Raw genomic sequence first — 25,413 nt, 5'->3', positions numbered from 1 at the left:
GGTGGGTGCTCCAAGACTCCATGCTTCTCAACAGCACCCCTGGGGAGGTGGGATATGATGAGAATCAAAATTAAAATCTTACTGTTTCAAGAATTTTTTAACACTTAGAATTGGACAGTGCGATAGATGCATATTTAAAGGACAATATTATTGATGACAGGAAGTAACTTATTTTGTGTGTCAATGCATAATTATTGAGATTAAAAACATTTTACTTTTTTTTTTATAACATTAAGGGTCTTTGCTATGAGATAGTAAACTCCTCAGTGGCAATGACCCCATATTATTTCCTGATATCCCAAGATCCTAGAAAAATGCTCTGACATATGATATACCTATAAGAATAATAGATAAGATAGTCTTAACTAAAGTCTTATGGAAATATTCACACTTTTTTTTCAGAACATTTTGCTTAAAATGAACATCCAATATTTGTTGTTTTTAAGAAAATACGAAAGCAACCCAACATACATGTATAATTGTGTGCGTTCAGCTGGTTTACCTTCACAGCACTGATAGCTGTGTCAAGTGCCGAAACCTCATGGTCTTTGTGAACGTCCAACACCTTGTCCATTTCAGAGACTGGGCTTTTGCAGGTGTAGCAGTAAGAGTCAACCTGGGCCTTTCTCCGTTCCCTCTGTGTCTTCTCTGTAACCGGCTCCGGGGCAGTCCAGTCGTCTTCTGTCCTCCTTCCGTCCAGCTCCTTCTGTTCGGCAGACATACTTGGCTCCTCCTCATTCATGAGTTCATGTTCCTTGATGTGCTCGGAGGATTCTGTTCCTTGAGATAACACATCTTCGGGTGTGGATTCTGAATGTGGTTCTTCTGGGAAGATGCCTCGACTGGCCAGAGAGTCAACAAACTCATACTCATCCTGTACAGGGATATTGTGGAACCTCTCTTCATGTGGCTCAGATAGGACGAGCTCCTCTTGTGGCATTTCTGGAGCGTAAGTGGCACCAGCTGCAAATTCTTCCTCTGGGAAAGACACTTGTACTGGGACATTCAGATGGACCTCTGGACTGGCATTTCCTGCTTCGCTACCCTGGCTGTTTGGTTCATCTCCACTCTCCAGAACACGGCTGGTGTCTTCAAACGGAACTGCGTAGCTCATCTTCTGGGTGACCACTCTGACTTCCTCTGGAACCGGAGCTTTCTGCTGCACCGCTACCCCATCACAGAGCTCCATGTGGCCTACAGAGTCTCCTTCCCTGTCAACAGCCTTGTGCTGCTCTTCCAGATTCTTCTCCCAAAAACTAGTTTCAGGCTTTCTCCCAATTTCCCTTTCTGCAACTCTCGGTTGATGCGAATCATCCTCACCAACTGGCTTTTCTTCCGGGCCTTGGCCTTGATCCTCTTGAGTTACAGATGTGTCGTGAAGAATGTCATCTTTGAGTATATACTTCTCAAAATACATACCTGTTCCATCCTCAGTGTCAGAATGTCGCCTTGGAAATGACGCCTCAGAATCCACACTGTCACCTTCAGAAGCTGTCTCCCCTTTCTCTTTCTCCCCAAACGCCTCTTCATACAGATCCTTATATAAAAACGCAAGTGCAGGCGGTTCCTCAAGAAGCTCAGGGTTAACAGCCTTGGCGGTGGTGGGAAAGATCTGACTCCTTGATAGAACTCCTTCCTCCACATCAAACAAAGGCATCCCAGGTGATCTGGAATCCACCCCTCGACTGATACCCTTTGACACATTTTCATCATCTGGTTTTTGGATGACCGAAGACTTTTGCATCTCTGTGTGAGATAATTCGCTGTAGTCTTTTGCTGGACCGTAAAAGCTCTCATCTAACTTTACCAAGTCATATTCGGGTTCCAGGACGCCTTCATCTGAACTTTCTGGGAAAGAAGTCGTTGCTTCCATGGCTTCCTTTGGGAATCCCTCAAGAGTTAATTTCTGTTTTTCTGAGTCTGGGGAAAGGTTATAATCAATCAAAGTGTATTTTTCAAAATAATCCTCCTCTTCACTAGAAACTGTGGGTTGAATAAAAGTGAAGTTCCCTGTTTCTGACTCGGTGGCTATCTCCTCTTTTGTCTTCTGAGTTTCCTTTGGCTCGCTTCCTGTGAGTGATGTGCCTTTCCTACCAGGATCTTCTAACTTGTCCTTCCGTGCTTTTTGGGAGGCAACTCCCTCACTCTCATCATGCAGGGCTATAGTTTTAAATGAGGCTTTCTCCTCCAAATACTGTAACTTATCTTGCATTTGTTCACTTTCTTCCTGGTCCACAGAAGGGATGAAGGCAGGGGCATGGATATTCAGTATCTCACACCCTTCAGAAATGATGCTGAAGGCACTCTTCTGGTCCTCTGAAAGTCCAGCTGGCTTGCTGGTTATTGCAAATTCTTCATCTTTCACGGAGGTGCGTCCGAGCTCCTGAGATGTGCCTCTCATAGCAGCCGTTCCATCAGCACTGATTGCTGACGCATTAAGCATAAACTGAGTATAGTTGCTTGCTGCTGAAGAGAGTGGTTCATTTCTGTGCATCTCCTCCACAGTTTCCGAGTGACTCTTTGAAACAAGAGTAGACTGTTTCGGCATCCTGGTCAAGTGATCTTTAGACGTCTGGATAGTGTGGACTGTAGGCCTCTCCAACCATGTTTCAGGTTTCTTCACTGTATGTTCTAGAGAAGTTCCTGAAACAAGAGTTTGTGGTTCTACAGATGACAGCTGAGTGGGCGGTCTTCCCAAATGCTCTGTTTCATCAGGAGTGTGCTGTGATGTCCTTTCAGCATCCTTAGATAGAGATCTTGACTGCATACTCTCATCCGCAGCAGCCACTAAAGCACCAAAGGACAACTCTGGCATTACGAACTGCCCCCTTTCCTCGTTGAGACTCACTCTATTCTCACTTGATTTCTCCAACTCCAGATTTCCTCCCTGAGTCAAAGAAGGGCCAACCATTTTCTCCCCATGGGGAGGCTCCACACGGGAAGACTTGTTTTTTTCTACTGAAGTTTTACTCTCTTCCAGGGCATGTAGTTGGGTTTCTGCTGCCTTTCTCTCCCTAATTTCTGGGTATACCTCTGTGAATATGTGTTCTGGTTGTTCAACAATGGGTGGTGGTTTAACCAATGAAGGTGGTTGGGCTCCACTCAAAGAGCCAGCCGATGCTCCAGGCGCAGCCATGGCTGCAGTTGGAGAGTAGGGTCCACGTCCCTGCTTCTTTCCTTCTGAAGACGCCCATGCCTGTTCTTCCTTTTCTTTCCTCTCCTCCAAAGCAAGAGTCACCCTGGGTTTTTCCATGAGCTCTTCACTTGGAGAGATGCGCTGTTCCAGCTTCTCAGCGGCTTTTGATTCTTCCAACTTGAAAGGTCGAGATTCCGGCGTCATTTGCAACTTTCCTGCCGCCTTATTTTCCCTAAGCTCCGAGGGAGCCATGATTTCTTGTTTCTCTGCCAGCTCCCTCTTCTCTGCCAGGGAAAACGATCTAATTTCCCAGCTATCCTTCTCTGTTGGGAGTTTGACTTCCTCTTCACGGTGTTCCAAAGAAGTGGGTTTTGGCATTTCTTTTCTTAGTCTGTCTCCACCAAGATCAATTAAACCGCCTTTTGATTCTACTGGCAAAATCACTGGTGCTGGCTTCTCGGGTTCCTCCGTCCTTGTGAAGTCGGATGGAGCTGACTTGGGCTGTTGTGGCATTTTGTCTACTACGTCCGGTGACAAGATCAATGTTTCTTTGTGATCACCGCTCGGTTCTTCCTGAAGAGCAGAAATCCTCCACGAAGATGGAGGAGAGATTTGTGGTTTCTGGTGTCTTTGGCTCTGGGTAACATGGGAAGGAACACTGTTTGGGGTTTCTTCCATGGCCAGTTTCTCACCCATGGGAGAACGAGGTTGAATTCCAAGATGTTTGCCACCGGCTGGCGTAGCTGAGCTTACCCCTGTTCCCTCCAAATAGCCTTGAGATTCTTTCTCCCCATAATTTTCAGAGTTGGATTCAGGCTGGTTTAAAACTTCCACATTTGATAAAAATGTGAGTTTTTCTTTAAGGTCTGGACTTTCTCTGGATTTAACTGACACACCCTTGAGTTCTTCAGCCAGTTTAACTGCATTAACCTCAGCAGGAACTGCACCTTTAGGCTCTACGGCTGTGGCTGCTTTCTCTACAGAGGGACTTGGCTGGGTTTCTAAGTCTTCTTCCTTGTCACTGACTTTATTATCTGGAGTGCTTGATCCAAACAATAAGTTAGACATCCATGATTTGAAGGATGAAATTCCTCTCTTCCCCTTCTCTGCAGGAAGGCCTTGCTCAGCCACTGATGACTTCTCAGATGGCCCTTGTGCCAACTCCGGTGTCTCTGGGGCTTGAGGTGTGACATCAGCTTTGACTGCAGGGACAGATTTACTTTGGATGGACACTTTCACGTTGGAGGCTGGTTTTCTCCGTTCATGGGCATCATCTACAGCCTTTGACGGAACCCGTTCTGGTTCTTGAGGTGGCTTTTCACCAGACACCGGCACTGTGCTTGCTTCCTGGTCATTGTCCAGTGTGGGTTCTGCAACTTCGGCCAGGAGACGTGCTGCTCTGGCAGGAATGGGGGCAGCTTCTGCCTTTACCTGTTCCGCCGATGGGCCAGGCTCTGATTTCTGGAGAGTTCTTTCAAGAGGTAGTTTGATTTCCTCCTGGGTTTCTTCTTCGCAAGGCCTGGGAAATTCTGTATTCGTTTTCTCTGGTATCGAATTTTCACTCTCTGTGAAAGAATTGATCTGCCTCTCCTCTGCTCTGCCTCGCTCCACCTTTCCAGCTGGAACCACGGGCTGTGGTTCCTGAGGCATCTTTATTTCTTCAGAAAGGGAAGTCTTAGCGGGTGAGGTTTCTATCCTGCCACTAGGTACATGAAGGGTAGATACTTGTTCTTGCAATGGCAAATGGGGTTCTTCCACAGCTTGTGGTAGAACCTGCTTTCTGATTCCAGATATGTGGTCTGTATCCAATGGAGCAGCCTTGAGTTTCTCTGGCATCAGCTCATTGCTGTCAGGGGACTCCAGCTGCTGAGATCCTGGTTTTCTATCTTCATGCTGATTGGCCAAGTCCTCTGGCTTTTCCAGAATCCAGGTGTTATCCTTTGGAGAAAAGAGAGTCTCCTTCTCTTTTGTTCCTGTAACATCGGCAGACTCAGTTGTCATAAACGATTTGGATTGCTCCAAATTCTCTTTCCTATCTGAGACATGTTGACTAGCCAGATCTGGTTTATCTGCGAAAGAGCTGCTCACATCAGGCACCTTAACAGCTTGCCCCTCGTGAAGGGTTTTTTCGAGCTCCCTTTGCCCTACAGGGAGGTCAGAAGAAGCAGTCTCTAATGGAGATGTGGCTGGCACAGGAAATTCCCTCTTTTCCTCTTGTTCTTTTCCTCTGCTCCTAAGCTTGGTGGGGCCCATTTCCAAGACAGAAGATGCTGGCTCAGTTACAAATGGTTTTAATGGGTCTATACCTAAGAATTCACTTCTACCTCTACCACCAATGAGTTCTGACCCAGCAGCTGGTGCTTCTGATAATTGTTTGTGTGTCTCCTCAGGCTCCAGGGGGAGCTTCACGAGATCTTGCTTTCCTGACAGGAAAGCCCCCGGCTCCGAAGAAGATGTCTCCTCTGCTTCTCTGTTTATCTCCTCCCTGAGAGCCAGTAACGTTGGGGCTAAGTTGTCTGACACTAAATTTTCAGACTCAAGAGACCTTATTATCTCCTCAGGTTTGTCATTTGGAACTGTGTGTTTGGGTGCAGGTGACACTTGTGGGGGAGGAAGCTCACTGTCTTCTTTCTTTACCTCACCACCTAAGTCGACGGGAGGTTTGGGTTGAGGCCTTGACATCTCTGAGACAGACACCAAGTTCTTTTTCTGTGATGAAACTGAGCGTTCAGAATCGAGAACTGCAGGGAATGAAAGGCCTTGTTTGTCTTCTGCCCTGGCTCCCCCAGACACATCTGCCTGCACTTTGGAAATGGACAAACCAGGTTTAACGCCTTCAGTTTCTACTTTTGACCCAGTAGAACGCTGCGATGGAGATGACAGACTCGGAGATGAATCTAACTTCGTTTCTTTCTCTGCTCCCGGCCAAGCTGAACCTCCAGACGAAGAGCTGTCGGCGAGCCCTCTAATTGGTTCTTTCTCTTCCCCTATGAGGACTGAGTGCTCGCCTCTGGAGGTGATGAGTGGTGGCGAGCTTCTTCGTAATTCGCTCTTCCCTACCCGCTTTAAGCCGGGGTGTCCCTCGGGGCTGGTGAGAGATGAATCTGTCAGGCTTTCGTCTCTGCCTAACTCAGTTAAGTTCGAATCAAGCTTAGTTACTGGCACCGTGGTGGCAGAAAAGCTGGCTTCGGTTTCTTTCTGCATTTCTTCTGACAAAGGTGTACATGCTGGCGGTGCGGGTGGACCATGTTCAGCCTCCCTTTCCATCCCCGCCGAAGCTGCAGGAAGTCCCCTGGCTATTTTGGAGTCCCGCTTCCCTTCCGTTTTCACTCCAGATAAAACCTCACATCCAGAAATAGATGTTTCCTCTGGAGGTGAACGCGGTTTTGCCACTTCAGGCTCATTCTTTGACAACATTCTATGTTCTAGTTCAGAAGTCACAGTTGGAGCTAAATCGGGTTTGACATCCGCCTTTGGTTCCTGTGCCGAGTCAGACAAAACTGAGTATTTCATCCCAGACCCTGGAACATTCGGGGGCTGAGGCTCTGGTGTCTGATCCTGTGATGCGCGTGCTGCCGCTCCTTGAGAATCCGGCACAGTTTCTTCCCTTCTGACTTTTGGCAAAGCCATCTGCTCGTGGGCAGATTTTAGAGAGAGTGATGCTCTGGGTTCCTGGTCTGTCTTAAGGACGCAGGCTGACTCAGATGGAAGTGAGGACCGAGATGTGGGCAAAATGGGTTCGGCTTCTTCCTTTCCCGCTGGGGACAGGGCAGATGAAGAAGCAACTGTCGAAGCTGCTGCTGAGCGGCCCTTAGCATCTCCCTCCTCCTGGTCACTGGTTAAAGGTGGTGGTACCAAACCTCCAGCCTCGGGCTCCAGTGATGTTTGAGTTTTCTGCTGCTGGGCCAGGATGAGATATTCGGATACAGATGTTGAGATTGTTGGAGCATCTGGCATAATTTCTGCTTGGCCTGTTTGATTTGCTGAAGGTGGCAGACTCAGGTCTTCGGATACAGGCATGAAAGGGAAGGGCCTGGCCTTTTGCTCCTGTGCTGGGTCAAAATGCTCGGGAACAGGTGTGAGCACTGATGATTCTGACTCTTCTCCATCTGCTTCTGAGAAGTAGGGGTATTCTGGAGCAGACCTCGTAGTTAGTGACGAGTCTGGCTGGGCCTCGTTGTGCTCTGTTTCTGGAATTCTGTATGGTGGGATTGATACTTGTGATGCTGAATCCGGAGAAAAAAGCTCCGCCTCTTCCGTGTCTTCATCTGACAAAACAGTATGTTCAGATGGTGATGTCAAGCACAGTGGAGAATCACGACCCAGCTCTCTTTTCTCTATTTCCTGAGTTGGATAAGGTGAGAACGAGAATTCTGACACAAAGGCAGAATCAGGGGAGAAGGGCCCGATGTCTCCCTCTTCCTGCTCTTGCTCTGATAGATTTGTGGGTGAGGCGGCACCTTTTAGAAGCAGAGGGGATGATGTGTGGACAATCTCTTCCTCCTGGGACTCTGGTGTTACTGATGGTGTTGGTACTGAGAGTTCAGAAGCAGATGTGGAGGGAAGTGAGTACCGCTGGCCTGCTACGGTCCCTCCGTCTGGTAGGACCACATGCTCAGATGAGGCGGCTGAAGGAAGTGGGACCTGACATTCAGAAAGCATCTCGGCTGCGTGTGGTGGGACAGCGTGTTGAGATGCAGACACCACATCCGGTGAAGACGGCCGCACATCTCCCTTTTCTTCTTCTAACAGGGTCACGGGCTGAGGAATGCCTTTTGGTTTGAATTGGGGCATGTCATCAATTGTTTTTTGGGGGGATTCCTGTGTTACATTTTGTGGAGTTGAGGATTTAGGTGTCAGTTTTGAATCTGACGTGAAATGTTCACTTTCTAGATGCTCATCTTCTGATACAACTGCATGTCTCAGTGTGGCAGCCAGGGGTGGTGGTAAGTGGCGCTCAGAAGCCTTCTCAGTTAACCATGGTGAATGAGAGTATTCAGAGGTAGCATCCACAACTGGGGGGTGAGGCCCCACGTCTTCTTTCTTTTCTTCTGTCGTAATCATGGGCTCAGAAACATCTCGGGACTTTAATGGGGGCTTATGGTCACCCGTTCTTGCCAACAACTCTTGCGCAGCATGCTCTGGGCCTGAATACTCAGTAGCAGGCGCAGACTCTGGTGTGTGACGCCTACTGTCTGAGGCCTGATCTCCAGACAGGACCAGATGGTCTGGTGTGACTGGTGAAAAGAGTGGGGACTGGGATGCAGATGTCTTCTCAACGGTGGATGGAGAGAGAGAGTGCTCAGATTCAGATGCCACGGCTGGGATATAAGCCTCACGCCCATCATCCTCCTCCTCCGAAAATACAGCAGGTTCAGAGGTGGATTTCACATCAGAGAGAGAAACTGCCCCAGCGTCTTGCTTCTCGGGTCCACGATTCAAATCCCGTGGGACAGAATACTCAGATGCAAACGCAGAATCAGTAGAAACAGACTCACTTTCCTCTCTTTCCTCCTCAGACAAAGAGACATGTTCAGGTGTGAATGTCTTCTGAGACGGTAGAATGGACTCTTCTCCGTGCTGCACTTCAGGGGACAAAGGTGATGGGAAAGGCTCCTCAGAAACTAACGGACTTTCTGGGTAATCAAGTTCTATGATCTCTTCTTCTAGACTAGAATCTTCGGGCTCAGTGGTATCCATGATCTCTAATCCCTTCTCTAGTTCTTGTGAGGCTCGGGAGACAGGTGGCTCAGGCGCATGCTCCTCCTCTCTATGAACTATGGGCTCAGGCGCATGCTCCTCCTCTCTGTGAACTATGGGCTCAGGCGCATGCTCCTCCTCTCTATGAACTGCAGGCTCAGGCGCATGCTCCTCCTCTCTATGAACTGCAGGCTCAGGCGCATGCTCCTCCTCTCTATGGACTATGGGCTCAGGCGCATGCTCCTCCTCTCTATGGACTATGGGCTCAGGCGCATGCTCCTCCTCTCTGTGGACTATGGGCTCAGGCAAGGTCAGGTGTTCAAAGGCTGGTTCTGTCCTTTCTATTGAAGTCGGCTCTAGCTCTTCCTTGGCTGACTCAAACTTTTCTAGGATGGATGGTGCCAGTCTTAGTGGTCCTGTCTGCAAAGACTCCTCTGCCTCCTGTGACATGGAATGGTCGACAGAAACCATGTCTTCCTGTTTGACATCAGCAGCTGAGCCTGAGAACACCGAAGCCTCGTTCTCTGAACTTTCCATTCCTGGTGAGTCTGGTTCAAATTCTTCCTCTGCTTTTTCGAGGACCGTTGTTGCTGGTGTGCTGGGTGGCTCTGTTCTGTGGGTCTTTGATTCGTCAGCTGGCTGCTGTGGCACCGTCTGTGGAGGTCTTAGATGTTCTTGGTCTGCTGTATCTTTTCTGGAATAAGAGGACGATGTGTGCTCGGTTGCAGACATGGCATTGAAGGGGGAATCAACATACACTTCCTTTTGCTCTTCATGACTAAATAATGAGGTCATGGACTTTGGCCCTTTGGAGAGGGCACCTCTCCAGGGTGGAGCAAGCTCTCTCACCCTGTCATCTTCTGGGCTTTGGGCGACTACTTTACTTCTTTGGGAAACTATGTTAGAACCACTATTGCTCAAATCCGGCTCTAGACTAATGGATGCATCTTTTCCTTTCCTGTAATGTATTTCCTTAATTACATAACCTTTGGGCAATGTCCCATAAAATTGTAGAGGAATTAATTCTTCCTTAACTGAATTGAACATCTTAATTTTGTATTGTACCGTTCCTATGTAGACTGGCCTCAACACCAGTGGTTTGTGCTCTTTGTATATTGCCCCGGTGATGGGAGGCGTGTTTGACGTTGTTTTCTTCCTTCTTGTTTTATCGTAAGTGCCCATAGGTGACTTCTCTTTCTCAGCATTGAGTACTGGGCTTTCTGAAATTAAAGGGCCATCTTCCTTGTTTGCCAGAACATCTTGCGATTCCAGAGAATTTCGTTTTTTGCTGCCTTTCCGACGTAACGATGGTGAGCCACGCTTGGACTTATGCGTTCTTTTCCGCGTCTTTTTGACTTCATCCACAATAAAGGAAACATTCCCTGGAGGGGAATTCAGAGCTGACCCTTCCAAACTACATACGCCAGAAGTCTGACTTTCTTCGGAAGCCCAAGGAGTAGAAGCTCCGCTGGAATTGGTCTCCCAGGTTATTCCGCTGTCTTCCCGTTGGACCGCCACCATGGAGAAGGAGGGATCAGAGATGATGCACTCCTGCCTGGTCTTGCCCTCGTCATCCTCCTCTGACAACCTGCAGTTCATGACATCGATAATTATATGTCACAGTAATAAGATAATGTTCATATTCATTATTAGAATGAGTAAAGGTAAAAATAGAGAACTCAATATTCCCATCTACCTCAAATGTAGGGGTCAATATAAAATAAAGTTAAAAAATTAATGTCAGGAGAGCCAGTGCAGTCACATAGCCCAGGACAGAATGACTCAGCAGCTGAAGTTCATTTTTGCATCTTCCCTCTGCTGGGTTTCCCTCCTGGTCCTCCCACGTTCCCCAGTCCCCGAGGCTCCCTTGACTCACCAGGACCCTCATGTGACTCTGCATCAGCGCTCTTTGTTCCCACAGTTGCCGCCAAGCCCAGCTTTGGACCGCCCTCTTCTGTCTGCTTCCTAAAAGGCCGGCTGTGGATGCTTGCCTCTTCTATGTGCCCATCCTCGCCCCCCCACCCCCATTGTCCGTCCAGGCTGGCCTTATCAAGCATTTCATTAGCACACTCCTCATTAAAACAAGTCTCAATAATCTCTTTATACTTACAAAACAGGAAGATCAAACTCTGAGGCTCCCCAGTCCCTATCTGATTTTATTTCTAAGTACCTGTCGCCGCCTCCTCTTACATGAAACTTCTTTTTTTTATTAAGAAATTTTTTATTCATTTTACATACCAATTACAGATCCCCCTCTTCCCTTCCCTAGCCCCTCCAACCTCCCCCTCCCAACCCACCCCCATTCCCTCCTACAAGAAGGTACATGATTAACTTTTCTTTTCTTTTCTTTTTTTCTTTTTCTTTCTTTTTTTTTTTTTTTTTTTTTTTTTTTGGTTTTTTGAGACAGGGTTTCTCTGTGTAGCTTTGCGCCTTTCCTGGAACTCACTTGGTAGCCCAGGCTGGCCTCGAACTCACAGCGATCCGCCTGGCTCTGCCTCCCGAGTGCTGGGATTAAAGGCGTGCGCCACCACCGCCCGGCTTCTTTTTTTATTTTTCAAGACAGAGTTTCTCTGTGTAGCCCTGGCTATCCGGAAACTCACTCTCTAGCCCAGGCTGGTCTTGAACTCAGAGATCTCCCCGCCTCTGCCTCCCGAGTGCTGGAATTAAAGGCGTGCGCCACCACCGCCCGACATGATTAACTTCTATTGTAAATACAATCATGTACCACAGAATAGCACTTGGTTAACTGTGGACCGCATTAACAACCATGGGCCTAGGAGACTCGAGTGGCGCTGGGGACTTCCTCTTGCCTAGCGTCACTGAAGCCATCATCACATCATAGCTCAATGAATTACTTACATGTTTGTGATGATATTGGGGGAAAAAAAAAACCCTAATACACTTCCAGTTGCATAAAAGCATAACACATGCAGTTGCATAAAGTATAAAATGCTTTGTAATGAATAAGCCATGTTACTAGTTTATGCTCTCGTTCTTTATTTTGGAGTATATTTCTATAAGAACAACAAAAACAAAAACCTCAGCATTTGTCTCGCATGTGAAGTACTGTGGGTTTGATTTCCAGAACCATAAAGAAAAGTTTATGGAAGACTGTATGGCATGGCGTGGCATGCCAGCAGCTGCCTGTCCCATATCTACTGTGCCTCTTAGTTGCATCTGGAGGCTGTACCTCAGGCATGATTTCTTAGCACTCTGTTTATGTATTAACTCATCCTTACACCTCCATAATGTATTCTATTACTATCCTTATTCTACAGATGACGAAAGTGAAGCATGGTGAGAAGGCTTCTGACTTTCTTTCTCATAACTGAGTTCCCACGAAATATTTACTAGATAGTGAATGAGGTACACTAACTACAGGAACATGCTCCAAGAAATGCACTGGGTAGTGATTGAATTGTTCTGTAAGCATCATAGCATGTACTAGCACTAGATGACAGAGGTATAGCTGGTGCTCAATAAATGCTATTTGCAGTCAGGTTTTCCATATAATCCTTGACCTAGAAACTAAAGAGAGCTGGACACAGCTGTTTTCGGTGGTACAGATGTTTGGAAGGGCTGTGTGCGTGGCCTGCTCCCGTGGGCCCTCTTAGACGACAGCTGGGATGGTCCCTGCAGCGGCCGTCACACCCAGCATCAGGCTCTGTGGCCATCTTCCGCTCCTTTGCTTTGCTGTTCCTCCTTTGGAATGTTTCTCGTCCTCCATACCCAACCTCTTGTGCACGTCTAAATTCTGTCTACCCAGCAAGGCTTAGTTTTAAGACTTCTGCTGTGACTGTTCCTGACTGATTTAAGCAGCTTTGTTGGATATTGGCCATTGCTTCGTAAACACTAAGCTGGAGATTAAGACTCCAGGAGTCGCTTCTCCTAGGAATGTAGCTATAATTTGAGATAATTCCAAAATGCTAATTGGCCTGTTGTACTCGTCTACATCCAAAGAAACAAAACTATACAACCGTTAAGTGTAAATGTTAAAGGTAAGCACTTTTTAAACAAAAGACATACATAACAAGTTTAGGCCCCTTATTGACTTTTTAAAAAAAATCATTATAGTCTCTGCTTCTGTGACTGGCTCTAGACTCAGGAGTACTTCAGAAACACCTGTAGGGAGCCTTAAGAAAATACCACCACCACCCACGCCTCTGCACAGACCCTGGTTTTCCTGTTAGGACAACATCTGGCCATTGCTATACTTTTGCTATACAACTCTGGGCAGCTCCAGTTTGCACACAGAGTTGTGAAGTACTTGCCTGAACTGACCTATCGCTGAGACTCACGCAGAGTCTTGCTGGCTCTGGCCCTCTCCGGATGTGCTGGACTCTGCTGAGGAACAGGACTGAAAATGCCCACGGGTGTGTTCAACCCCCCTTGCTAAACTTCAGCACCCCCAGGTGTCTGTTGCAGAGGGCCCGGATGTGCTGAGCTCTTACCACCTCAGTGCCTAGCACATTGGGACATTAGCCTCCTCCCATGCGCCAGCCTGCTTTAAATAACAGTAAGTTTTGCAGATTCCTTTGGAGGAAAAGCCTGGAAAGAAGTGGGAAGAATTCATTTTCCCATTTTCCTGGCATCTCTGCTCCCCTTTACTTGTTTTGGTATCAAACCATTAAACTTCATTGGGAATTAATTTTGGTCCTAGACTGAATCTTATTTTCTTTCCAGGCTCTTTTCCATATTTAATTGAGGTTATTCTTCAAAATGCTCAACTCATGCTGTTCTTTCTCTAACATGTCACTCCACAGAAATAGGATGGAATTCGAAATGAAAGTTATGCCACAGGTTTGGGAGTCAGTGTTGGGATTGCCTGTGAGTGTAGTCGCATTATAAAAGCAATTAGAAATTCAATTTAGAGTCCATTATCGATTGTAAATTCAGTGTACTCAAGCAGAGGCGGTTTCATTACCAGCTAGAATGAGTTCAGGAGTGCTGAACAGAGCACCCGAAAGGTAGCAATAAGAAAACAGAACCCTGCCGAGATAGAGTCACCTAATCAACCATGCGTGTATTCATTTACTAATTATTTCTACACTTAATAAACTTTTATTAAGTTTAGATAGTAAGAAATATAAATATAAAGACATAGGTCCTTCCCTCACTAATTGTAGAGGTCAAACCCAGGGCTCTGTGCATGCTAGACAAGGAAGCTACCACAGACCAACATTTCCAGCCTGAGACCATCCTCAAGAAATTGAAATCTACTACAGTGTGATAAATAGTATTAGGAGAGAAAGGAAAGGTCCAATGAGGACAAAAGGGGAGGTTTCACAAAAGAAAGATGCTTGTGTCTATAGCCAGTTTACAGAAGACATGGGAATTTGGAAATGGATGAGAAAATGAGGTGTTATGAATATGGTAGAGCTTACTCCAGGAAAGGGCCACAGGATGTGGAGACTGCGTATATGAATAAGTAACAGCTCACTGAGAGACTACGTTGAATTACCAGCAATGTCTTAGTCACTGTTCTATTGCTGTGAAGAGACACCATGACTATGGCAACTCTTATAAAAGAAAGCATCTCATTGGGGCTGGCTTACAGGTTCAGAGTTTTAGTGCGTTATCATCATGGCAGGAAGCATGGTGGCAGGCAGAATGGCAGGCAGGCAGACATGATGCTGGAGAAGGAGCTGAGAGTTCTACATCCAGATCCACAGGCAGCAGGAAGGGTGAGACACTGGGCCTGACTTGGGCTCTCAAAACCTCAAAGCCTACCCCCAGTGACCCACTTCCTCCAACAAGGCCACACCTCCTAATATTTTCAAATAGTGCCACTCCCTAGTGACCAAGCCTTCAAATCTGTGAGCCTATAGGGGCCTCATTCAAACCACCACAAGCAGCAACGGAGAATGACTATCTTACCATGTATTAAGCCATAACCCCAAAATTAATATTATACTCCATCTAAAGGAACAGCGAACTGACTTAACAGGAGATAAATTGTCCCCAGAGAGCTCAGGAATGTTCCTAGGGTTGTTTCTCACTGGTAACCCAAGTCTTTGCATTCAGGTATCATCTGCTTGTGGAATTAAAGATACTGGCTATGAAGATCGTCTCCTCTGTTCCTCTCCCACTGCATTCTGGCAAAGCAACTTTCTGATCATTTCTCAGCTTCCCATGTAGACATAGGTGAGGGTGTGAGGTAGACGCGCCTTCAGAGTTGACCAAGAAAGAGATTCAGCAGGTGTGAGTCAGGTCAAGAAAACAATAGACCAATATCAGAGATGAGTCCTGAAGGCTCCTTTTGAGAACTGCCTTTATCTGACTAAGGAGGTTTTTTTTTTATTGTATTTGCTAAGACTGTTCTTTAAACATTATGAATCAACGTCAGTTTTATTAAAATAGTTTTTATGTTGATGATAGACATGATCATATTTTCTCTTTTATCTTGCTCATGTGAATTACAGCGACCAATACACAGAAACTAACTTTGATCTCCTGAATTTCACTCAATATGGATATGATGTTATACCTTTTATATAATGCTGGATTTGGTTCTACCACATGTTTAGGAATGATGCATTTTTCATGAGTAATACTGGACTGCAATATCCTTGCTTATAACATGTTTTCTCAAATTTCGTATCAAGATCAGGTTGCTTCATAAAACAAAATTGGAAATGATCCCTTCCTGTATTATTCGCTGGAGCGGTTTGTTCTTCAACTATTCTTCTTCGACAATTTCTTGAAGTCTTTCAGATCTGGAGGTTTGGTTTTTGGTTTTTTTTTTTTTCATGGTAAGGTGTTTATTTGATTATTTACTTGTTTTGGTTTTTGGAAACAGTCTCTTTGTATAACTCAGACTCACTTCCAACTTGTTATCCTCCTGTCTCTGCCTTGGATAACTGGCATGTACACTGCGCACATAGTAATGTTTTTTATAAGTAATTTATTCAGTAAATGAATATTCAGACCACTGTGGGAGTTTATTTTGCTTAAAATGTATCCACTTTAACTTTAAGTTTGGGGGGAAGGGTTAGAATTGTTCGTTCTTTCAATATCTTTTAAGTATTTATAAGGCACAAATTTCATCCACTCTTTTCATCCTCTGCATTTATCTTCTGAGGGTTTTTCTTTCTTCATAAATATATAAGCCAAACATTAGAAGTACAAAGTTTGAAAGAACCCTGTATAATTATAGTAGAGACTATATCCTATCTCTCTAGTATTAGAGCAAGTGGACAAAAATATCCCTGTGGATAAAAACAAATGAGGACACAACTAACCCAGCAGGTTTAGTGGGCACATGTGGTGCATTGCTGTAGGAAGAATTTTATTAATATTTTGAAATAAATTGTGGCTTTGTTGATGTTTTCTATCTCATGACTGTCTTCTCTTTTTTCTTTCTTCAATTATCCTTGGATTCAATTGGCAATATTTTTTTCTAACTTAAGATAAGTTCTTATATCATAAATTTCCAAACCTTCTTATTTTCTAACATGTAAAGTCAAAGTTATACACATCACTTTATAGCTTCAGATATTTCATGCAGAAGTTTTTATGCAGCATTTATTGTTAATCATAAAATGTTTTAAAATATTCTTTGTGATTTATTTGCTCCATATGTTGCATAAAAATGTTTCTCAGTTTCAAAATATATGAGGATTTCCTTGTCATCTTTTCATTAGTACTTCCTAGTTTGATTGCATTACGGTTGAATGATTCATTTTGTATTATGGTATACTTTTAACTTTGTTGAAACTTTCTGTATGGTCATATTAAAATGTCTTTGTGCTTATGAAAAGAGCTTATGTTCTACAGCTTTTCAGCAATGCATTTCATGTGTCAACAAAATCAGTCTGTTTATTGTGTTACCAAGTTGTTTTTTGCCCTTAGTGATATTTTTGTCTGCTTATTCTAACTCTAAAGAGATGTCAATGTCCTCTACTACAATTGCATGGATTTTTTTAAAGCTTTGCAATTCTATTAAGTTTTGATTTATGTGTTCTGAAACTGTATTGATAGATAAAAATTTAATTTAGAACACTCATATCATCCTAGAAATTTAAATTTAATCTTAATAAAATGTCCCTTTTGAGTGTGTAGTGATTTTTTCCTAATCTGTCAAAAATTGATACTAATAAACCCTGCTTTGATTATTAATAAGTCTACATCAGATGTATTTTGGCTGTTTACATAATTATCTTGTTGTGTTTTTAAAATTTTTAATTGTCCTACATCCTTATTGTGGTGGTTTGAATGAGAATGGCCCCAGTAGGCTCATATGTTTGAATACTTGGTCCCCAGTTGGTGGAACTGTTTGGGAAGGATTAGGAGGTGTGGTCTTGTTGGAGGAGGTGTGTCACTAGGGGTGAGCTTTGAGGTTTCAAAAGCCCATGCCATTCCCAGTGAGCTCTCTCTGCCGGGTGCTTGTGTTTCAAGATGTGAGCTCTCAGCTGCTGCTCCAGCACCATGCCTGCCTACCTGCTGCCATGCTACCTGACAAGATGGTCATAGACTCACCCTCTGGAACTATGAGCCCCAAATAAACTCTTTATTAAGTTGTGTTGGTCACAGTGTCTTATCACGGCAATAGAAAAATAACTACGACAGTTGTGTTTTTGATGTGTCTCTTATAAGAAATGTATAAATATTTTTAAAATCTATTCTGATAACTCACATAGAACACTGATTCATTTAAACATACTTGAGGCTAAATTCACTGTCATACTGTTTACTATTCAAATTACCTATGATTCTTTTTCTCTTCTTTCTTGATTTATTTTGGATTGAATTTTTTTGTTATTAAATTCCCCCTCTATTAGTCTATAAGTTATATTCTATTTTACTATTCTTATGGTGCTGACCCTAGAAATGTCAACATGTCCCTTGACTAATTAATGTCTAGTATAAATTGGTACTTTCACTTTTTCTTAAACAATGGGAGTATCATCAATCACTTTAATTTCAACTTGCAGGCCACTGTAATTATGTATTTTAAGTCTATATGTATTTTTTAAGTTTCACAAGACATAATTACTTTTGCTTTTTAAAACTATCAATATTTACTTAGATTTACCTACACACTGAACCTTTGATCCTGCTTCCTTTGTTCCTGTGTGTCCAATACTCTGTCTGAAATCATTTCTGTGTAAAGGTCTTTTATACCCTTCTTCTTAAAGAATTTTTCTAGATTATTAGGTATTTTCTCCAAGCACTTTAAACCATTATTCCAGTATCTTCTGCCTTCCACTGTTTCTGTGAGTAAACTAGCAGCCAGTTTGTTACTAATTTTGTAAGCAATGAGGGTCCCCCAACCAACCCTCTTTGGAAAATTTGATACTGTCTTTCATTTTTAGAAGTTATTTTCATATGTTTAGCTATATTATATTGCTCAGACTTTGTATGAGTCCTCAAATCTGTACAATAATGTTTTTCATCATTGCTGACACATGCTTAGCTCCATTCTCTTTTCAAATACTTCTTTTGCTGTATTATCGCTCATCTCTACCAATATTCCAAATTTTCATAAATGATATCCTCATTATTCTCATTATATCCTATTTCTGCTGTTTGGTTACTTTCCCACCCAGTGTGCTAATTCTGTGTCTGATCACATCTGAACTGCTTACTAAATCATCAAACATATTATTGTATGCTGTGATACTTTTCAGCTCTAGAATTTCTGTTTCTGTTTCTAATTCTCTGACAGAGTCCTGTCTTGTTTATTTCTGTTCACTCAACTCCATAAATAACCTAAGCATTGCATAGCATCATTTACTACAGAAAGCCCTTCCTTCCTATAGCAGTCTAGCTGTGACCTGAATAAATATTGCTCTTTGTGGAACGATAGCTTAAAGTACTGAGCATGCCCAAGTTGTCCCCAATGAACTAATCTGTATGGGGAATTGAACCGCTCCCCATAGGGAAAACTCTGGTGTTTTCTGCTGCTATTTTTTCACTTTTTTATTGTTTGACAGTTTTATAGATGTATATAATTACTTGTATCCATTTTCACCTCCATTACCCACCCTTACCTCTCGCATTGGCACTCATCTTCTGGGTAAGCCCCTCCTACTTTTCTGTCTTTTCGTATGTGGGCTCACGTACCCCAGCATGAAGCAAGGGCAGTGTAGCTGTGAATACACCAGGGAAGAAAGTGACATCTCTCCTCCAACTAGCATTCATTGCTAACAGTCTGTTTGGAAGGGCTGGTCTAATGGGTCCTTCCCTCATCCATGATGAAATATTGATGGGTCCATTCTTGAGCAAGTCTTTAGTGAGTTCATGAACGCAAGGCTATGTCATGTTCAGAAGACATCTTTCATGTTGTCTATCTTCCCATCCTCGGCTCCTACATTCTTTCTGTGCCCTCTTCCACAATGTTGTCTGAACTTTGTGGGGATATCATAGCTGTCTCAGTGGGGCAGAGTACCCCACCTGTCACTTACTATTGGCATTTGCCCATTTGTGTGTTTCTATATCAATCACTACATGCTACAGTAAGAAGCTTCTTGGGTGACATCTGGTCACAGCATTAATCTATGGGTATAAATTCGAGTATTTAAGAATCAGTTTAGCTACATGACTGTTAAGCAGCACAGTAGCAGTAGGTTCCTCTCTAGGTCCTATGACCACCCAAATCAAAGACTCTTGACCATGCTTACAGAAACAGGTAGAGATTCCCTCCCTGGAGCTGGCTTCAAATCCTATTGGAAAGCAGTTGGTTACCTCGGTAACAGCCATTCCACTATTGCACTCAAGAGCACGTCTTTCTTGGTAGGTCATTATTGTGGCTCACAGGGTACAGAGCTAAGTAAAACTGTTGATGGCTTTCCTCCTTCAGTAGCATGCATAGCAACTTCTGGGACCATGCAGCCTAGCTATTATGGAAGAAACTTCTAGCTGAGTACCAGCTTGATTTCTCTATGACATGCAGCCAAAGTGTGTGATGTTTTTAGCAATGGGGGTCTGACCATCAAGATCTAGTGGTCAACCAAGAGAAATAGTAATATCCTGTATTCTTTGGTGGGGGCTTAGGGAGTCTCTCTTCCTCAACAACTCATAGGGAGCTATCCCACACCTGATGCTGGGATTTTGTTTAATAGCCCAAGGCTTCAGGGAGGAGCATTATCCAACTTGGAGGGTATGCCCATTCAAATCCCTCCCTTTGGGGATTATATTTTTTAACATAGTTTTTTTCTTGATTCTTTGGGAATTTTACAACATGCACCCCAATCTCACTCATTTCCCAGTCTTAAAAGTATAAGAGACAGAGTGATACAGGAAGATACTGGGCATCCTATTCTGGCTTGCACATGTATACACATCAGTACATGCACCAGCACACACATGTGCACACACACACACACACACACACACACACACACACACACACACACATAACACTCAAACAGAAAAGAAAAAAAAAGAATTGTGAATGGAAATGGTCTTATGGTCTTATAATATTTGGTCCAGGGGCCAGAGAGATTTGTAGCTAGAGTTTTCCTGCCTGGCCCACAGTCAGGACAAATCTCTCTCACCCGCCAGTCCCAAGCCGCTCAAACCCGATCAAGTAAACACAGAGACTTATATTGGTTACAAACTGTATGGCCGTGGCAGGCTTCTTGCTAACTGTTCTTACAGCTTAAATTAATCCATTTCTATTAATCTATACCTTGCCACGTGGCTTGTGGCTTACCGGTACTTTACATCTTCCTTATCCTGATGGCGGCTCGCAGTGTCTCTCTCTCTCAGCCTTCCACTTCCCAGCTCTATTCTCCTCCTTGTCCCGCCTATACTTCCTGCCTGGCCACTCACCAATCAGTGATTTATTCATTGACCAATCAGTAACACATTTGACATACAGACCATCCCACAGCAGAGATAGCTTAGTGGTAAAGAGTACTAGCTGTTTTTCCAGAGGACCCAGGTTCAATTCCCAGCACCCACATGGCTATTCACAACCCTCTGTAACTCCAGCTCTAGAGTATCTGACACTCTCTTCCGGCTTCTGTGAGCATCAGTCATGAACAGGCAAAACACTCATACACATAAAAGATATTTATTTTGTACCATAAGCAACAAAAGAGAGGGAATACTTAATGTCCAAACAGGAAGTCTTAAAGAGGGGATGTATCAAAGTAGAGCTGCCCAAATAATGATCTTTCCTTCATGATCACTATTTTTGTTTTGAATTGGTACTCTCCATTCATTGCTTAAAATGCCACAGTTGGAAACAACTGGAAAAGGTCCTCAAAGACTTTGTTTCTATTTGTCATCCAGACTACCGTTTAGGAACTTGCAGTTCCTTTCTCTGATAAGCAGTTAAGGCTGAGTTAAAGTTCTCTGTAGGAATTATGAATAATCCATTGTGTTTTCACGCCTGTTTCACTTGCAAGCAATCACCAGGTGCTAACAGGAAATGCACTGAGTAAGAGAATGCAATGGGCCATTTTCCCCAACTTAATCTTTTAAATATATTAAATATCTATTTTAATAGCATAACAATGGGAAAGACACATCTGATCCTTATGCTGCAAACTTTGAAAATTGTATTTTGAAGCATAAAATGCCAAGCAGGCTTGCAATCTTATAATAAAAATTATTAGTATTGTATGCCATCTCCTTTTTTAAAAAATCAGGAATTCTTAAAACAATCAGTGATTCCATAGTTTTCATTTCATCAAGAATGAAATCCCCTGCCAGGTGTGATGGGACACTCCTTTAATCCCAACACTAACTAAGGAGGCAGAGGCAGGAGGATCTCTGAGTTTGAGGCCATCCTTATCTACATAGTGAGTTCCAGGACAGCCAGGGCTATGAAGAGAGACCCTGTCTTGAAACAACAGCAAAAAAAAGAATTTAACATCCATGTCCTTAGAAGAAAAAAAAATAACATTCCTTAAACAAAAAAATTAAGTTTAAAATCAGCTTATTAGCTATTAAGGAGACAGGAAAAAGTATGAAAAAGGGGACACAAAAACAGACACAATAAAAAATTATGAATCAATGAGTGAAGAAATTATGCCACAAGAAAAAGCTCTTACAGGTATCCCAAAGGCCATTCAGGTTCATCGTGGGTGGAACGAGCACGTCCCTTGTCTTCATGATGAGCAGATGTTTCTGAAGCCTGTGACCCAGGGCCTTCTGCCCTTTGAACCCCAGTTACTGTGCCCTTCGTGAACTATGATGCGGCCACGTGGGGTCTTCCCCTTCAGTCCTCTGCTTTTTCTCTTCACTTGGAATGACTCATCTCTGTACAGATTACTGATGCTCTCTTTGGAGACTAGCTCCTACGGCAGCTTCTCTGTGGAAATGACAGAGTCTGCAAGCCAATGCAGGTCGCTCCTCTCAGCTTCTAGAGTCTGGCTGCTGTTGTCTCAGATGAGTCTGTCATGCTCCATCCGAGTTCTTTCTACACATTCCCGAGCTCCTCTCCAGCACTCTAAACTTGCTAGGAGTTGGGCATCATGTCATGTAGCAATTGTTGTCTATAGTTTTCATTCATTTATTTTGTGTATGTGTGTATGTGTGTGTACGCATGCACATGCCCGTGTTTGTGAGTGTACTCTGTGTGTGTGTGTGTGTGTGTGTGTGTTACAATGTACATGTAGACGGCAGAGGACAACTGGGAAGAGTTGGTTCTCTTCTTCCACCATGTGGGGTCTAGGGATCTAACTCAAGTCAGGCCACCGTGTTTGGTAACAAATGCCTTTTATATTGTATCATCTGGCTGACCCCCAGTGATAGTTCTTCAATAGTCTTCTTTCTATAAATCTTCCTAACCATTCAACTTTATTTTCAGAGCAACAGATCTTTTACTCTTAGGCTTACATTTCACCTTAAGTAAGATTTAATTAATTGTATTGTAACAACACAAATACAACCAGTAAAAGAAAGGTTCAGAAGCAACCTAAAATGACCCTACTTAAAAACATAACTTAGGGCCGGGAGAGGTGGCTCAGAGGTTGAGATGCAAAATGCTCCTGCGAAGGACCTGAGTGTGATGCTCAGCACTCACATCAGCAGGCTTACAACCACCCATAACTCCAGCTCCAAGGGGATCTGACATCCTCTTCTGGCCTCTTCAGTTACTGCACTCACATGCACAAACCTATACACATACACATAATTAAAAGATAGAAATTAGAAATAAAAAAATACATCTTAAAATAATGGGTGTTATTGAAGAGAAATCTGCTAAGTAGCGTGGTTAGCTGGCCTTGAGCATCAGCCTTTTCTGTAGGGAAAATGGAAAGCTCTGGTAATTCATTCGGTTTAGTGACCGTGGCTTAGCCGTGCCTTTCTTTTCATTGCTAGTTCCCATCCACTGGTGTTTACCCCTGCGCAGTGGCTGCTACCAGTGAAACTGGGAAACTTCTGCAGTCTGCAGTGGCTTCCAGCTGACTTCAGAAAGGGGGAGAGTCACTCATGCAACGAGCCTTTATTCCAGCTGACTTCGGAAACGGGGAGAGTCACTCACGCAACAAGCCTTTATTCAATCAAATTCTGCACCAATGCTATTGTAAGCGTGGTTATATAGCAAGATTACTGTTCAATGAAAAATTCCTAAAAGTTCTTAAGAGTTCACCTAGAATTAACCAATTTTGGCTGAGCTACAGACTTGTAGAATAAATATAAATTATTTTTGTCATGTTTCCATCTTCTGAAACTTAGGGCGTGTCTGCATGAAGCTACTAGAGGTGGTTCCATAGTAAAGCAAACTGGGATTTGCCTAAGCCTTCCTCTGTACAAGAATGTCACTAGACACTAGATTCTCCTAGCTGAGTTTGAGAACACTGTTTCCTGCTCCATCTGTACAATACTATAGGAATAACATGTGTGATGTAAAGATTTACATCTTCTTAGTGCTTTTAAAGGAGCATTTTATCTGTAAAATACCTTAAAATACATGATAGCAAGTTACTTAATTTCTTATTCCAAATGTTTCTCTTCGCGTAGAGTGACATTTGTTAGCATGACTCGCCCAGCCTAACTTCCTTTTCCCACTCTTCCCTGGTTCACCGTATTCCTCGTGCTATGACTTAGATGAGAAAAGGCTTGTGGCACTCTGCGGTGGATGCAAACATCTGTCTAGTTCTAAAGCTCGGTTATAAAATGCACATTATTGCCCTAGATGCCTATGCCGTACTCTCTGATATCAGCTTTGTCGTTCACAAAGGTGACATATTTACCTTTATCTACCCTTCCGTTGATTTGCCTGTCAATTGTTGGAGAACTTAGAGAAGGAAAGAGGGTCTTGTGCTGTATTCCCCTTGCCAGGTCCCAATGCAAAGGACAGCAGCTGGCAGGGCCTGAGGATATTCCTTGATAGCAAGAACAGCTGTGATACCTAAGCCAGATGGTTGTGAGTGTGCACCACAAACTGATGTGTTAAGCTGTCAGACCAAGAAATACCCACCAGTCAGAGATCAGCAATACCCGATCTACAGGTTCCCCCGGATACCCACACAGCCACGTCATGCACAAGCTTTAAAAACGTCAGAACTGTGCTGGCCGTCATAATACTTCAGAGGCAAGACAGATTAATTTTAAAGGTGTATTACCTGTGTTCAATGATGCATAGTCTATACTGAAGAAATAGCTATTAACCTGGAAAGTCTAGGTTTGATGATGGGGGAATTAAATTTGGCATTTTTTTTTTGTTGTTGTTGTTGTTTTTGAGACAGAGTTTCTCTGTGTTTCTCTGGCTGTCCTGGAACTCACTTTGTAGACCAGGCTGGCCTGAGACTCACATCTGCTTGCCTCTGCCTGCCAAGTGCTGGAATTAAAGGCATGTACCATCACCGCCCAGCAAAGTTGGTATTTTTAAAGGAAATGCCTTAGGTCACTTTATCCTCAGAACTATATGACCATGGTAACATGAGCAGAAATCTGGAATCTGGTTCTCTGGGCACTCACCAGGTGTTTGGTGTTCAGTAACAATAATAAGTTACACTTGTAAATTACTTATTGATTTTCCAAATACTTTTACATATATAGTTTCCTTTTATCTATAAATTCACTGTCCTGGCTAGTCTTGTGTCAACCTGACAGAAGCTAAAGTCATCTGAGAGGAGGGAATCTCAATTGAGAAAATGTCTCCATGAGATTGGGCTGTGGGGCCTGGCGGGTGGCACATGCCTTTAATCCCAACACTTGGGAGACAGAGGCAGGCCAATCTCAGTGAGTTCAAGGCCAGCCTGGTCTACAAAGCGAGGTCCAGGACAGCTAGGACTGTTACACAGAGAAACCCTCTCTCTCAAAAAAAAAAAAAGAAAAAAAAAAAAAAAAAAAAAAAGATTGGGCTGTAGGAAAGCAAACCTATAGGACATTTTCTTAACCAGCGATTGATGTGGGAGAGCCCAACCCTTTGTGGGTGGGATAACTCTGGGCTGGTGGTCCTGGGCACTATGAGAAAGCAGGCTGGGCAAGCTCTGAGAAACAAGGCAGTAAGCAGCACTCCTCCATGGCCTCTGTCTGCATTAGCACCTTCCTCCTGGTTCCCACCCTGTTTGACTGTCTTGATGGTGAACTGTGATGTGAAAGTGTAGGAAAAATGAACCCTGTCTTCTCTAAACTGTTTTTGGTTTTTGGTCATGGCATTTCATTACAGCGAT

The 25,413-nt window shown here is 43.7% G+C and overlaps 1 protein-coding gene across 2 annotated transcripts in view; it reads right to left on the bottom strand.

Annotated features, from left to right (window-relative positions):
- Cmya5 (cardiomyopathy associated 5) overlaps positions 1–25,413 on the bottom strand; it is a 98,853-nt gene that overhangs the window by 47,956 nt on the left and 25,484 nt on the right. For both annotated transcript variants that reach the window (XR_008219595.1, XM_052743565.1), the window contains exon 2: positions 503–10,424. Coding sequence is in view for 1 of the 2 variants with exons in the window: in XM_052743565.1 (XP_052599525.1) it covers positions 503–10,424 (9,922 nt within the window). In the remaining variant the exon portion in view is untranslated. The remainder of the gene's footprint in view (positions 1–502; positions 10,425–25,413) is intronic.

The sequence above is a fragment of the Peromyscus californicus genome, unplaced genomic scaffold (assembly GCF_007827085.1).
Source record: "Peromyscus californicus insignis strain IS unplaced genomic scaffold, ASM782708v3 Scaffold_18__1_contigs__length_77618521, whole genome shotgun sequence".
In the NCBI taxonomy this organism is placed as follows: Eukaryota; Metazoa; Chordata; class Mammalia; order Rodentia; family Cricetidae; genus Peromyscus; species Peromyscus californicus.
Note: the sequence above shows the minus strand (reverse complement) of the source record. Positions and strands in the feature narration are given on the sequence as shown.